Source organism: Scyliorhinus canicula, chromosome 13 (genome assembly GCF_902713615.1).
Source record: "Scyliorhinus canicula chromosome 13, sScyCan1.1, whole genome shotgun sequence".
NCBI classification, from domain to species: Eukaryota; Metazoa; Chordata; class Chondrichthyes; order Carcharhiniformes; family Scyliorhinidae; genus Scyliorhinus; species Scyliorhinus canicula.
Genome location: NC_052158.1, coordinates 89406643 through 89422602, shown reverse-complemented (window position 1 = coordinate 89422602; position 15960 = coordinate 89406643). Strand labels below are relative to the sequence as shown.

At 47.1% G+C, this 15960-nt stretch overlaps 1 protein-coding gene across 1 annotated transcript in view; it reads left to right on the top strand.

Annotated features, from left to right (window-relative positions):
* Positions 1-15960, top strand: part of farsb (phenylalanyl-tRNA synthetase subunit beta) — a 69215-nt gene that overhangs the window by 18413 nt on the left and 34842 nt on the right. Inside the window, exons 11-14 of the mRNA XM_038815775.1 lie at positions 1831-1892; positions 1991-2198; positions 10200-10280; positions 11417-11509. Of these exons, the coding sequence (XP_038671703.1) occupies positions 1831-1892; positions 1991-2198; positions 10200-10280; positions 11417-11509 (444 nt within the window). The remainder of the gene's footprint in view (positions 1-1830; positions 1893-1990; positions 2199-10199; positions 10281-11416; positions 11510-15960) is intronic.

Genomic DNA, 15960 nt, shown 5'->3' with positions numbered 1-15960 from the left:
GGCAGGCATTGGACATATGGCTCTTGATTAATAAGGGGATCAGGGGTTATGGGGAGAAGGCAGGAGAATGGGGATGAGAAAATATCAGCCATGATTGAATGGCGGAGCAGACTCGATCAGCCAAGTGGCCTAATTCTGCTCTTAGGTCTTATGGTCTAATGTATGTGTCATGCTGATCATTGAAGAAACAAATGAACTCAACTGTGCAGAATCAGAGAAATAAAAGTGGTCACTTTGTGAGCTGCTGTACTGTCAAGAGGAGTTCCAAAAGGTGTAATGGTTCATAAACAGAAGAGTTGTGCTATCAATACTTGAATTATGAAAAATGCCCAACATTGCAGTCGCACCTTTTTTCCATTCCGAGTTGCGCCCTGGCGTAAGCAATCAGGGTAACTTACTATTTGAGGTGGCTGCCATGGAAGCAATTTGAAATAATGAATTAAGAACCTCACAAAAATATAACTTTCACAGTTTTGAAGGTTATTAGCTGAAGAATAATCTTCCTTTCCCTTTGTAATGTCATAATACGCATTTGCTACAAACCTTGTATTATCAAGTTGTTATAAATTATACTCAAGTAGCAGAGTGGTGCAGCGGAGGCATGTTGGGCCCATAGCCCAGAGGTCGAGGGATCAAAACCATGAATTTCATTCCAAATCGGTTTGTTTCAAACTTGATTGTAATAAGTTTTCAAAATGTAATCCATTTTGCACTTCAAGATTTATAATTACAAAATTAAAAAAAATGTATGCCTATTAAACAGAACTCCCATATAATTATAAAGAAGCAAAATGTACTTGAAATGGACCAGCACTGAGAATTATTTTATTTCAAGTATGAAAACTACAAGGTCGTTCAACTAGGATTCTAGATTCTGCTGTCCAAATATATTGTATAGCACTCCTTGATAATTTTCAGATTACAACAACTATTACTTGTTCTGGTTTTCCTGTTGCAGGGTTGTTAGTGTCAGCACTACACAAATGTAATTTTTCTTGCGGATTATGATTCATCTAAATCGATGTTGGCGTCTGCCTTTATTTTATTTGTTCATGAGATGTGAGCGTTATTGGTAAAGCCAGTATTTATTGCCTTTTCCTTATTTTCCTTAATAGCAGTCCATGTTATGCAGGTACATCAACAGTGCTGTTAGGGAAGGAGTTCCAAGATTGTAACCGAGCAGCATTGAAGGAATGGCAATATAGTTCCAGGTGAAGATGGTGTGTTACTTGGAGGGGAATTTGCAGGCTGTGGTGTTCCCACATTGTAGGTGGTAGAGGTTGCATGTTTGGAAGGAGCTGTCAAAGAAGCCTTGGTGAGTTGCTGAGGTGAATCAATGGTACACCACTGCTGCCGTTGTGTTGTTGTTGGAGGGAATGGATGTTTGAGGTGGTGGACGGGTGACCAAGTGGGCTTCTTTGCTTTGGTAATGTTACTTGAGTGTTGTTGGAGCCACACTCATCCAAGAAAGTAGAGAGTATTCCATCATACTCCTGATTTGTGCCTTGTAGATGGTGGGCAGGCTTTGGGTATTCACGATGCCGATGATGGGGGATTCCGTGATGGTAATGACATTGAATGTTAAGAGGAAGTGGTTAGATTCTCTCTTATTAAGGTTGGTCATTGCCTGGTACTTGTGTGGCACAAATGTTACTTGTGAATTGTTGATGTGATCTGGGATAAGTGCCAGGTTTCCCAACGCGATTGTGACTGGCTTAGTGGAACCCAGGAAATCTTTCCCCAGAATAGGACGGAGAGGAGGGAAGAAATGTGGTTGTGGTTAAAAGAGTATTAAAATATCACGTGGCAACTTTTGTTCTTTTTTTGCAGGAGCTGGGGTACAGGAAAGAGATTCTAAGTGCAGACTTTATTAACAAACGAATAGGAATCAAGTAAGTTATTAAAATTAATATATTTGATTAGCTGAAGTTGTCTTAAAATTTAAAATTCTATTTCTATTTCTAAAATTGCATTTTCATTTTATCTGTAGTGAAACAGCCAAGTCTGTTGCTAAATTGCTGACTCGGATGTACTTAAAGTCCAAAGTGATGGGGGATGGGGAACAAATAGAAATTGAAATCCCCCCCACAAGAGCAGACATCATCCATCCATGTGATATTGTAGAAGATGCAGCAATAGCCTATGGCTACAATAATATCAAGATGACAGTTCCAAAAGCCTATACTGTAGCTAATCAGGTGAGTCTTAGTTATTCTTGAAGACAAATTCTTGTAATATCGGATTTCAGAGATTTGAATTGTCCATTGATAATTAGCCATATTTTGGCACAGTGGTTAGCACTGCTTCCTCAAGGCGCCGAGGATCCGGGTTCAATCCTGGCCCTGGGTCACTGTCCGTGTGGAATTTGCACATTTTCCCCATGTCTGTGGGGGTTTCATCCCCACAACCCAAGGATGTGCAAGATAGGTGGATTGGCAATGCTAAATTGCCCCTTAATTGAAAAAAAAAGAATTGGGCACTCGAAATTTAAAAAAGGTAATTAGCATAGCCGAGTTAATGGCTGATGGAACTTGGCATTTAATCAAGATTCTACAAATCCTGGCCTTAGCACGGTGAGTTAGAAATTAAAACAAAGATAAATAACAGAAGTTTTAATATCTGGGAAAAGAAGGTAAATACAAATAACTATTCACACATACCTTTGACCTGAAAGAAAGAACTGACATTTATATTTATATCTTGGGATGCTCCAAATGTCCACTCAGCTAGTGAATCCTCGTTGAGGTGTAGTCACTGTCGCTATCCAGACCAACGCAGCAACAAGGATCCAGAACCATCAATGAAATAAATGACCACTTAATGGCTCAGATGTTCCGACCCCAATAGCAGCGGAAACTGAGAGTTCTGCTGCTATTGATAGTCACAATGGCATTGGAGACTCAGGGGAGCTGGTTTAACCAGAAAAGAGGAACTTCTGATAGCTACTTACCCTGGTTTTGGCACTGATGTTCTCAGAGATTTTTCTAGCAGAAGTAAAACTGGCTCAGGAGCACAGTTCTAAGTCAATCAGGTGGAGCATCAAAATACTCCAGCACAACTGCAACTCCGACTCCGCTCCTCTCCTAGCCCCCACCTCCAACGCTGCTCACCCCCCCCATCCTCCCTGTGGTGAGGGCCTGTGAGCATTGTTGGGGATGCAGGGGTGAGCTGTATCAGGGGTGATTATGGGGTGATTATGCAGTTTCTTCAAAGGACTACAGAAAGGACTTCCGGTTGCGGTGAGGCGGAGCTATTTTCGGTCTTTTGGGCTCTTTTAAGGGCCCGTAGCGGTATTGGTTGGGCTTTTCCCCGTATGGGAACACTTCCACTAAGATTATCTGCCGGTGGATGGATTGGACTAGGAGCGGAGCGATCAAAAAATCGGCTTTGGAGCAGAGAAAGGTGCGAGGCAGGAAAAACAAGATGGCGGCGGGTGGGGAACTGGCAGCGTGGCAGCAGTGGGCACAAGAGCAGCAGGAGCTGCTCCATCGCTGCTTCAGAGAGCTGAAAGCTGAGATCCTGGAGCCATTTAAGGCCTCGCTGGACAAGCTCACGGCGACTCAGACGGCTCAGGGTGCGGAGATCCGGGAGCTACAGCAAAAGGCCTCGGAGAGCGAGGACAAACTCCTAGGCCTGGCAGTGAAGGTGGAGTCACACGAGGCACTCCACAAGAAGTGGTTAGCGAGGATGGAGGTGATGGAGAACCGCTCCCGTCGGAAAAACCTGCAGATTCTGGGCCTCCCGGTGGGGCTGGAAGGTTCGGATTTGGGGGCCTATGTGCCTATGATGCTGAACTCGTTAATGGGCGTGGGGTCGTTCCAGGGTGCCCATCGAGTGCTGCTGAGGAAACCCAGGCCAAATAAGCCGCCTTGGGCGGTGCTGGTCCGTTTCCACCGCTTCGTCGACCGCGAGTGTGTGCTGAGATGGGCGAAGAGGGAGAGGAATACTAAGTGGGAGAATGCGGAAATCGGGATCTATCAGGACTGGAGTGCGGAGGTGGCAAAGAGAAGGGCTGGTTTTAATCGGACAAAGGTAGTGCTTCACAAGAAGGGAGTGAGGTTTGGCCTGTTACAGCCGGCACACCTCTGGGTCACGTATAAAGACCGCCAGCTCTATTTCGACTCTCCGGATGAGGCCTGGGCTTTTGTCCAGGCATGAAGCTGGACTCGAACTGGGGGCTGGGGAATGATGTACATGGTCCGGAGGCTTTGTCCTCCTTGGTATCCTTTTGCTTTTATTGATTGTACTTGATGATGCCTTTTTGCTGTTCGGCTTTATCGATTTTTGGGACTGCTTTTGGTGTACTTGGGTGCTTTTTTGTTTTTGTTTTATGGGTGGAGGGTTGGGGAGTGGTTTTGTGATCCTTTGGGGTCATGTGCCCGTCTTTTCCCACATGTTGGGTCGGGAGGGCAGGGTTCGGGATGGAAGCGCGGGAGGAGCAGTAGGCGGGTCGGCACTGGGTGGGGGGGGAGTGGTGGTTGTGTTGCATCGGGAGAAGCTGGGGTCAGCAGGAGTCGGCTGATTTACGGAAGTACAATGAAGGGTGTTACGCAGCTAGGGGGGGCCTAGCTTTGGGGGGGTTGGGGGGAATAGGGAGGGAGATACCGGGTTGCGGCTGAAGTGGAACTGCTGGTGATAGGAAGCGGGGGGGTTGGGAGGGGGTTCTGCCACCGTGGGGAACGGGCCTGGGGAGTTCTGCGGGCACATGGTGAGCCGAGGGAGAGCTATGGCTGACCGGCGCAGAGGGAGGGGGCAGACCCCCCAGATTCGGCTGGTCACGTGGAACGTGAGGGGGCTGAATGGACAGGTGAAGCGGTCCCGGGTCCTGGCGCACCTGAAGGGGCTGGGTGCGGACGTGGCCATGCTCCAGGAGACGCACCTTAAGGTGGCGGATCAAGTGAGACTGAGACGATGTTGGGTTGGACAGGTATTTCACTCGGGGCTAGATGCGAAGAATCGAGGGGTGGCGATTTTAGTTGGCAAGAGCTTGATGTTTGTGGTGTCGAGTGTGGTGGCGGACAGCGCAGGGAGATATGTGATGGTGAGTGGTAGGCTTCAAGGGGAACGGGTGGTTCTGGTTAATGTGTACGCCCCCAACTGGGATGATGCGGGCTTCATGCGGCGTATGATGAGCCGGATCCCGGACCTGGAGACGGGGGGGGTTGATCTTGGGAGGGGATTTTAACACCGTGTTGGACCCAGCCCTGGATCGTTCGAGGTCAAGGACGGGTAAGAGGCCGGCGGCGGCCTCAGTGCTGAGGGGGTTCATGGGAGGGGTGGATCCCTTGAGGTTTTTGAGGCCGGGGGGTAGGGAGTTTTCCTTTTTCTCCCATGTGCACAAGGCCTGTTCCCGGATTGACTTTTTTGTCCTCAGCAGGGCGCTAATCTCGAGAGTGGTGGGGGCGGAGTATTCGGCGATAGCCATATCTGACCATGCTCCGCATTCGGTGGACCTGGAGCTGGGGGAGAGGAAGGATCAGCGCACGTTGTGGAGGTTAGATGTGGGGTTGCTGGCAGAGGAGGAAGTATGCGGGCGGGTCCGTAGGAGCATAGAGGGGTATTTGGAAGCCAAAGACAACGGGGAGGTGCAAGTTGGGGTGGTCTGAAAAGCGCTGAAGGCGGTGGTCAGAGGGGAGCTGATATCTATCCAGGCGCACAGGGAGAGTGCTGAGAGGGAGAGGTTGGTGGCAAAAATGGTAAGGGTGGACAGGAGGTATGCGGATGTCCCAGAGGAGGGGCTTTTGAGGAAACGTCGCAGTCTCCAAGCGGAGTTCGACATACTGACCATCCGGAAGGCGGAGGCGCAGTGGAGGAGGGTGCAGGGGGTGGTGTACGAGTACGGAGAGAAGGCAAGCCGGATGCTGGCCCACCAGCTCCGGAAGCGGGAGGCAACGAGAGAGATAGGGGGAGCCACAGATGCAGGAGTCACTGGTGCGGAGTGGTAGGGATATTAATGGGGTGTTCAGATCCTTTTATGAGGAGCTGTACTGGTCAGTGCCCCTAGGGAGGTGGGCGGGATGGACCGCTTTCTGGGTAAGCTGGAGTTCCCAAGAGTGGAAGATGAGCGGGTGGAGGGTCTGGGGCCCCCAGTCGAGGTGGAGGAGCTGATAGAGGCACTGGGGAGCATGCAGACCGGGAAAGCACCGGGGCCTGATGGGTTCCCGGTGGAGTTTTACAAAAAAGTCTCAGATCTGCTGGGCCCACTGCTTGTGAGGACCCTGAATGAGGCGAGGAAAGGGGGGGGGGGCTTTGCCCCGACGATGTCTAGAGCAATAATCTCACTAATCCTGAAGCGGACACGAACCCCCTCCAATGTGGGTCTTATAGGCCGATCTCGCGCCTCAACGTGGACGCAAAGTTGTTTGCTAAGATACTGTCCAGGAGGGTGGAAGATGTGGTCCCGATGGTTATACACGAGGACCAAACGGAGTTTGGGAAGGGGAGACAGCTGAATGTCAATGTGCGGCGGCTGCTCAATGTTATGATGATGGCGTCGGCGGATGGGGAGGCGGAAATAGTAGCATTGATGGATGCGGAGAAAGCTTTTGACCGGGTGGAGTGGAGCTACCTGTGGGAAGTGTTGAGGAGATTTGGGTTTGGTGAGGATTCATTAGTTGGGTGAGGCTGCTGTATAGTGCCCCGGTAGCGAGTGTGGTGACGAATGGGAGAAGGTCGGAGGACTTTCGGTTGTCCTGGGGGATGAGGCAGAGGTGCCCCTTGTCTCCCCTGCTCTTCGCATTAGCAATTGAGCCCGTGGCCATGGCGCTGAGGGGATCGAAGAACTGGAGGGGGATTGTGCGGTGGGGGGAGGAGCACCGATTGTCGCTGTACGCGGATGATTTGCTTCTGTACGTTGCGGATCCGGCGGGGGGGGGGGGGGGGGGGGGGGATGCCAGAGGTGCTGAAGATACTTGGGGAGTTTGGGGATTTTTCGGGCTATAGGCTCAATGTGGGGAAGAGTGAGCTGTTCGTGCTGCACCCGGGGGGCCAGGAGAGGGTGATAGGAGAGCTCCCGTTGAAGAGGGCAGTGAGGAGCTTTAGATATTTTGGGGTCCAGATAGCTAGGAGCTGGGGGGCCCTGCATAGGCTAAATTTTTCGAGGTTGGTGGAGCAGATGGAGGAGGAGTTTAAGAGGTGGGACGCGTTGCCACTCTCATTGGCGGGGAGGGTCCAGTCGGTTAAGATGATCGTGCTCCCGAGGTTCTTGTTTCTCTTCCAGTGCCTCCCCATATTGATCCCGAAGGCTTTTTTTAGGAGAGTTAACAGGAGTATTCTGGGGTTCGTGTGGGCGCGCAAGACCCCGAGGGTGAGGAGGGTATTCCTGGAACGAGGCAGGGAGGTAGGCGGGTTGGCGTTGCCCAACTTGTGTGGGTATTACTGGGCTGCGAATATGGCAATGATCCGTAGGTGGGTGATGGAGGGGGAGGGTGCCGCATGGAGGAGGGTGGAGGCGGCATCCTGTGTGGGAATGACTTTGGAGGCGCTGGTGACGGCCCCGCTCCCACTCCCCCCGGCAAGGTATTCTACGAGTCCAGTAGTGGTGGCTTCCCTCAAAATTTGGGGACAGTGGAGATGGCACAGGGTAGAGGTGAAGGCCTCAGTTTGGACCCCGATACGGGGCAATCACCGATTTGCACCAGAGAGAATTGGTGGTGGGTTTTTGAGTTGGCATAGAGCAGGCACCAGGCAGATGAGGGACCTTTTCCTCGACTGGAAGTTTGCGACTTTAGAGGAGTTGGTGGGGAAGTGGGGTCTCCCCACTGGGAACAATTTTAGATATATGCAAATCAGGGCGTTTGTTAAACTGTAGGTGGCCGAGTTTCCGCTACTGCCGCCTAGGGGGGTACTGGATAGGGTGCTCTCGGGGACGTGGGTCGGTGAGGGTAGGATCTCGGCAATTTATCAGGTGATGCAGGAGGAGGAGGAGGCCTCTGTGGAAGAACTGAAAGCGAAGTGGGAGGTGGAGCTAGGGGAGGAGATCGACAAGGGGACGTGGGCGGACGCACTGGGGAGGGCGAATTCCTCTTCTTCTTGCGCACATGACTGGGGCTAGGATGAGCCGGTTCTTTGGGGGAGAGGACAGATGTGGGAGGTGCTCGGGTGGCCCGGCGAACCATACCCACATGTTCTGGGCGCGTCCGGCGTTGGAAGGGTTCTGGAAGGGGGTGGCAGGGACCTTGTCCAGGGTGGTCGGTTCCAGAGTGGAACCAGACTGGGGGCTCACGATCTTTGGGGTAGCATCGGAGCCGGGAGTGCAGGAGGCGAGAGAGGCCGGCATTCTGGCCTTTGCGTCCAGTAACCCAGCATAGGATTATTTTGCAGTGGAAGGACGCGAAGCCCCCGAGCCCGGAGGCCTGGGTCACTGACATGGCCGGGTTCATCAGGCTGGAGAAGGTCAAGCTTGCCCTGAGGGGATCTTCTTCTGGCGGTGGCAGTCCTTTCTCGATTTTCTGGCGGAGCGTTAGAGGGTGGTCAACCTCACTAGCAACCCGGGGGGGGTGGTTAGGGATTTGTTAAGGGAGGTTGTTTTTGTGACTGTTTGTCTGTTACTTTTTTGCTTTTTGTATTGTTATTAATTTATTGCTTTGTATTGCGGGGGGGGGGGGGGTTCTGTTTATTTTTGTATTCTGTTTATTTTATTGTTGGGAGAAAGTTTGTTGTTGAAAACTTTGAATAAAAATTATTTTAAAAAATAAATAAATAAAAGGACTACAGAAAAATTAGAATCAACTGATTCGAACAGAAATAATTAGAAAATGGATTTCTCTGCTGTAAACTATTCTTAAAGCAGAGTGCATAAAACATCTTCGAAGGCAATGAGTAAGTTCATGAGAAAAAGCTGACTGAAGAATATCTGGACCAAGCATAAAATGCAATTAATCTAGGTGAGTTGAGTCGAAAGGTAATTTTTTTTTACTGTGCTTCAATATTCCATAATTCTATAACTTGGCATTAATGGATCGACAGTGTTGCATGATATCCAGCTTTTAAAAATGTTTTTAAAAAAGCATAAGAATAATTCCAAAGTGAATTGAAGTAATTAGTTGTAAGTCTTAGTTGAGAAGTAACTAAGTGCTGCAAAATACTTGGACCGATGAGAGCATTGCCAAAAAATCATAATCTCTCCAATAGGAGTTAATATTTTACGACAGTAATGGTTGCAATCAGCAAATTACCACTTAGCTACAATCACCTGGTGCCACTTTTAAGTAAGAAGTAAGTACTATAGCTGTATGCTGGTAGTAAAGAAATGCAGCTTATTTGATGATGTGACTACATGTCAATGGCCCAGATTTTGCAGTCAGCGACCCGGTGACGGCACTTGCTACTGTCATTGAATATATCTTGATACGGGGCGGCACGTGGCGCAGTGGTTAGCAGACTGCGCGCTGAGGCCCCGGGTTCGAATCCTGGGTCACTGTCCGTATGGAGTTTGCACATTCTCCCCCATGTCTGCGTGGGTTTCACCCCACAATCCAAAGATGTGCTGGTTAGGTGGATTAGCCACGCTAAATTGCCCCTTAATTGGAAAAAAAAAAGAAACATAATTGAATACTCTAAATTTATTTTAAAAAAAAGAATATATCACGATACATACCGACTGCAATACCGGCGGCAAGACCTTTGGTTACCTTGAGGGAGGGCTGCATCCCGGCATAGCCCAGCCTAATGGGGATTTTTAACGGCAGGCACACAGTCACTGCACCACAAAATAGTCTCCTGCTGTAGAAAAGATGTTGAAAACAAAAATATACTGGAAAAATCATGTTTTCAATAGATATCACTGCTTATACAAAATTTAAAAATTTAAACATTTTAGAAAAGCACAATCATAACTGATCAGAAAAATCATTTAAAATGAAGTTTAACAAGTCTGATAAATATAAGTCATAGGTTATAGCTTTTAACAAGATTTTAAAAAGTTATCATGTTAAATAACTAGTGAATTGGGAGGATAGCCCTTATTTATGCCTGAAAATACAGGTGTAAAGTTAATTTGTAATTAATGAGTACTTGACCCAAATTTGTACTGGTTCCTTACCTGGCATTTCAAATAGTGGAGTCTTCGGAGTAGCATTGGTTGGCCCTCTGCACCTTTTGGTTTAGCACACTTAAGTTGCGAGGTGCCCCTTCTGCCCGGGATTGCTGAAGCTGTCTGCAGCCTGGTCACCTGATTGCTTTTATCTCATCTTCATTAGTTTTCGCTGAACAAGTTGTCTGAGTTGCTGAGGCAAGACATGGCAGCTGGTGGATTCACAGAGGCCTTGACATTTGCCCTGGTGAGTTTGTGACCATTTCTGAATATTTAGGGCGATTGTAGGAACATTACGAACATTTAATGTTTATAGTTTGATATATTTTGCTCAGACTTGAGCGCATTCATGATCTCACTTGATGGTGATCGGATATGCAACCTCTGGTATGGATTAAGATAATTTATTTCTGTGTAATATTGGGGAGAAAACACAACTTTTGGACATTTGTTTTTTCAATGGCTGCTCTCATTTTGAAAGAAAGAGTAGCAATGGTAGTCTTACAACAAACTGCTCAACACGGATCAATTTTTAAAGTCAGATGTCATTTTTTGCAGTGACTGGCTCAGAATTTCCCTGAATATATATTTGCTGGAGTTGTAATAACGTAGCCACTTAACACTTCAGCAATTTATAATTAGCCAACAAAGCATCTTTTAGAATCCTGCATTTCAGAAAAAATACACCCGACAGACTGACGAGGACACTTTGGCAGAACCCATCAAGGGCAATTATGGGCGGCGCGGTAGCACAGTGGCTAGCACCATTGCTCCACAGCGCCAGTGTCCCAGGTTCGATTCCTGGCTTGGGCCATTATCTGTGCGGAGTCCGCACGTTCTCCCTGTGTCTGCGTGGATTTCCTCCGGGTGCTCCTGTTTCCTCCCACAAGTCCCGAAAGACGTACTGTTAGGTAAATTATGCATTCTGAATTCTCCTTCAGTGTACCTGAACAGGTGTCGGAATATGGCGGCTAGGGGATTTTCACAGTATCTTCATTACAGTGTTAATGTAAGCCTACTTTTGATAATAAAGATTATTATTGTTCATGGAGTGTGTTAGGATGTAGGTCCAATGGGGCACACTATAAGATGCCCTGCTGCAACAGATTCTGGGACATTGGCCAAAATCTTCCGCCCTTGTTCACGGCTGGGATTTTCTGGTGCCACTGAACGATGGCTGGAATGCCAAATCTTCTGTTCTTGCCTACGGCGGTTCCTGCCAAGAGTGGGGCCAGAGAATCCTGCCCATTGTATTTGAGCATTTCTATTTTTGCTTCAGGAAGAAACAGAGAGAGTGTAATTGGTTTTGTAAGAAGTAGATTTAAAAGTCTGATGACATGGCATTGACTCGTACATAAACATTGCTGCTTTCCATTGCCTCAGTGTTCTCAAGATGACGTTGCAGACAGGTTGGGCAAGGACATAGCAGAGATAAGAGCAGTACATATTGCCAATCCCAAAACAGCTGAATTTCAGGTATGAATTAACAATCAATATTGGTTCAGTTTATTGAAAAATTTGCTTTCAGCTTTAAAGACTGATTTTATGCATGAAAACAAAGTTTGTTAACTTAGACCTTCAAATATGGGACACGATTTTGCGGTCACACTAGCCCGAAAAGCAGCTCGTTACGGCGCAGCGTGGATAGAAGACGGGGGATCTCGCTCCCGGGATCTACCCAACCCGCAATGCCTCGCGAGATGTAACTTTTTAGCAAGTCTGAATGTTAGAGCTAGTCTCACTTTAATGTGCAGATTCCCGAGGTACCAGAGGCATGGGATCTATCTCCTTTGCCTCGAAGACCTCAGGTGAGCGCCGCTCAGTACTGGTCTCCACAAACAGGGACCAGACCGAATGGCACTCGTGTGGGTCTCCCAGGGGATCGGAGGCCCCCAGATGCTTCCCCAATGGGCAGGGTGGCGCTGCCAGCCTGGCACTCTGGCAGTGCCACTGGAATGCCAGCCTGGCACTGCCAGATGGTGTGGTCACTGTCAGGCTACCAGGTTGGTATTGCCAAGGTGTTATGCTAATATTTCTTTACCTGGGCCGGGGTGCCCTGTGCTTGGATATTGTTGGGGGGGGGGGGGGTTGCGGGTGGGCTAGGGGACCCTCCCCTAATGTATTGCGGCTTGGGAGGGTGGGTGTGTTTCGCGTTGGGGTTTCGAACATTGCAGTGCCATTTTTAAAAGGCGCCCAGATCCCTCGCTACACTGAGGAGCTTCGGCGAATGGAGCTCCTCAGTGCACAAAATGGGGCCACACATTCCAAGCTGAGGCCCCTTATCTAACGCGACTGCTGTTTTATAGCGTTATGTTTCTCGGTACTGGGAGCGCCGGGAAACACACGGCTAAACGCACTCTCTTGTGGGACCTGTGTTCCCATTTAGTAAAATCGTGCCCATGGTGTTTCTATCTTTTAATATTGAATTTTGTGACAAATGTCGTTTAGGTTATAATAATTAATAAGGTAATGGTATCAATAACATTTTATGTGGTATATCTGGATGACAAAGGATATATTTTGAATGGTTGTGACATCTGATTTATTATTCAATGAGTGGATTGATCTTGTAACATACTTGTGAATTCACTTGATTTGTATCTTAACTGGGATATAAATCTCATTCCAGGGGTCTTCAACATAGATCTTGAAATCAGAGGGAAGATTTCTGTGCAGTGTTTGAAGTGAAATTGTTGATTAATTTGTGAAGGAAATGTTTGGTTTTACAAGTAACAACTTCAATCTCCACACCCATGTCTTTTGTAATAAAAACAAAAAATGTTGGAAAATATCTGCAGATCTGGTGGCATCTGTGGAGAGAGAGAAACAGAGCTAACGTTTCAAGTCCAATACGACTCTTTTGGTGTTTTATTGTTTCACCCACTTCATCTGTCTCTCTTTTCCCAGTGCTGCTTTCCCCTCCCTCCTCTATTCTTCACTCCTCTCGTTTGCTCTTCTCCCCGCTGCCCAGCCCGCTCTTGCAAAACTCTCACCTTTCCCTTTCCTATTCTTAGTGGTTTCTGCTTTTGATGTTTAAACAAGAAAGTAAATGGAGATCTTTTTCAAAAATGCTTTGTTTAATTTTATTTTCTCTGTGAGCTATTCTTAGTACACCATCAATGCTACTCCCACTTATATAGCAGCTTTATTGTAATAAAGCATCCACAGGTGCTTCACAAGGCATTATAAGAAAAAATATGTGGGCAGCACAGTGGTTAGCACTGCTGTTTTATGGCGCCAAGGACCCAGGTTCGATCCCGGTCTCGGGTCACAGTCCGTGAGGCATTTGCACATTCTCCCTGTGTCTGTGTGGGTCTCACCCCAAAGCCCAAAGATGTGCAGGGTAGATGAATTGGGCACGCTAAATTGTCCCTTAATTAGAATTTTTTAAAAAATTTAAAATATGGATAAATAAAACAAAATATGATGCCACCTGATCTCCGTGACAGTTTACTTTTGTCACTGTTCCATAGGATGACATTTTTGATTTTGATGAGATCAGTTTTTGTACTGTGGCAGAGGTGGCAACCTGAAAGGAGGATTCATACATGGAATTCCAGGAAAAATGGACATGGATTGGGAAAGTGAATTTAGGGAGTGACAACCAGTTCAAGGACTTTTTATAACTTTGGAGGCCAAATATGAAAAGTTTTACAAAAAAGGTGCCCTAGTCTAAAATCCAAATGACTCTTCTTCGAAAGTGTTCATAATCTCTTATCTTTTGATTAAAAAGTTGCTTAATTCAAATGATCCTGTATGCTTCCATGGTATATTCATAGTAAATGCATCGATGGTCATCTTTCAAATTTCTATAGTCTCTGAAATTATTCCTGTTGATTGAAAGGTAACAAATGTAACCCCAGAACGGAGGGAGAGAGTAAATGAGGAACTACAGACCTGTTAGCCTGCCACCAGAAGGGGTGCTCAAATCTAATAATGGATGTGTTAGTGTAACACTTAGAAAATAATGGTCGGATTGGATAGAGTCACTGAATTCATGGAAGGGACCTCATGTTTAACAAACCTGTTGGAGTTTATTGTGGATGTAATTCACATCGACGAGGAGGAATCGGTGATTGTGGTATATTTTGATTTTTCAGAACGCTTTTGATCAGGTCCCGTAGAAGAGGTTAGTAAACAAAATTAGAGCAGATAGGTGTGGTGATATGCCTGTGAAAATATTATATGCACTCAGCAGTGCGACCTCCGACCAGCAGGTGGCGTCAGACATCAGTCATGTGACATCTAGCTATCAGCAGAAGGTTGTAAGGCGTACACCAGGACAGTCACACATAAGGGTAGTTCCATCAGAGTCTAGGATACTCAGTCAGTAACTTGGTCTGTACAGCATTCTGATTGTTACTTTGCCATGTGTACATCAATAAATCATCATTCTATAGATTCATTGCATAGGCAAGATCACAGAACACAACAAACGGATTGAGGGTAATATACTGGCATGGATTGAGAACTGGTTTTTAACAGACAGAAAGCAGAGAGTAGGAATAAATGGGTCATTTTCTGGTTGGCAGGCTGTGACTTGTGAGGTAACACAGGGAACAGTGCTTGGGGCCCCAGCTGTTCACAGTTTATACAATTGATTTGGATGTGGGGATTAAATATTTTTTTGTAAATATAATGCATCCAAGTTTGCAGCTGACACAAAACCAGGTGGAAGTGTGAGTTGTGAGGGGGATGCAAAGCTGCTTCAAGGGGATTTAGAGAGGCTGAGCAAGTGGACAGAAATTTGGCAGATGGACTACAAAGTGGAGAAATGTGAGTTGTCTCCTCTGACAGGAAAAGATAGAAACGTCAATGGTGAGAGACTGGGAAGTGTTGAACTTTAAAGGGACTTGGATGTCCTTGTTCATGGGTCTTTGAAAACTAACATGCAGGTAAATCAAGAAATTAATAAGGCAGATAGTATGTTTGCCTTATGAGGATTTGTGTATGGGAGTAAAGATGCCTTACTGCAATTATACAGAGCCTTGGGGAGACCGTGCCTGGAGTATTGTGTGCTGTTTGATCTCCTTCCCAAAGGAAAGATATTCTTGCCATAGAGGGAGTGCAACAAAAGGTCATCAAAATATTTCCTTGTATGGAGGATTGTCCTATGAGAATCCTAGCATTTACAGTGCAGAAGGAGGCCATTCAGCCCATCGGGTCTGCACCAGCCATTGGAAAGAGCGCCGTACTTAAGCCCACGCTTAAGATGCATCTAGACAGATATATGAACGAGCGGGGAACAGAGGGAAGTAGATCCTTGGAAAATAGGCGACAGTTTTAGATAAAGGATCTGGATCGGCGCAGGCTGGGAGGGCCGTAGGGCCTGTTCCTGTGGTGTAATTTTCTTTGTTCTTTGTTCTTGTTCTTCCATCCTATCTCCGTAACCCAGTAACATCACCTAACCTTTTTGGACACTAAGGGGCAATTTAGAATGTCCAATCCACCTAACCTGCATATCTTTGGACAGTGGGAGAAAACCGGAGCAACCAGAGGAAACCCACGCAAACACAGGGAGAAAATGCAAACTCCATGCAGACAGTCACCTAAGGCCGGAATTGAACCTGGGACCCTGGAGCTGTGAGGCAGCAGTGTTAAGCACTGTGTGCCGCCTGTCAGGAAAGATTAAATGGACTGGGCCTTTATTTTCTGGAATTTATAAGAATGAGAGGTGATCTCATTCAAATGTACAAATTTCTTCCAGGGCTTGACATTGGAGTTGGAGGAGGGGGGGCGGGGGGGGTGGGGTGAATCTGGGGATATAGTCTCATGCCATTTAGAACTGAGGCTAAGAGGAATTTCGTCACTCGGTGGTGAATCTCTGGAATCCTCTGCCTCGGAGCATCTTCAAGACTGAAATCGATATTTCCTTCATATTAGCAGGATAGTGCAGGAAAATGGTATTGAAGTAGATCAGCCGTGAT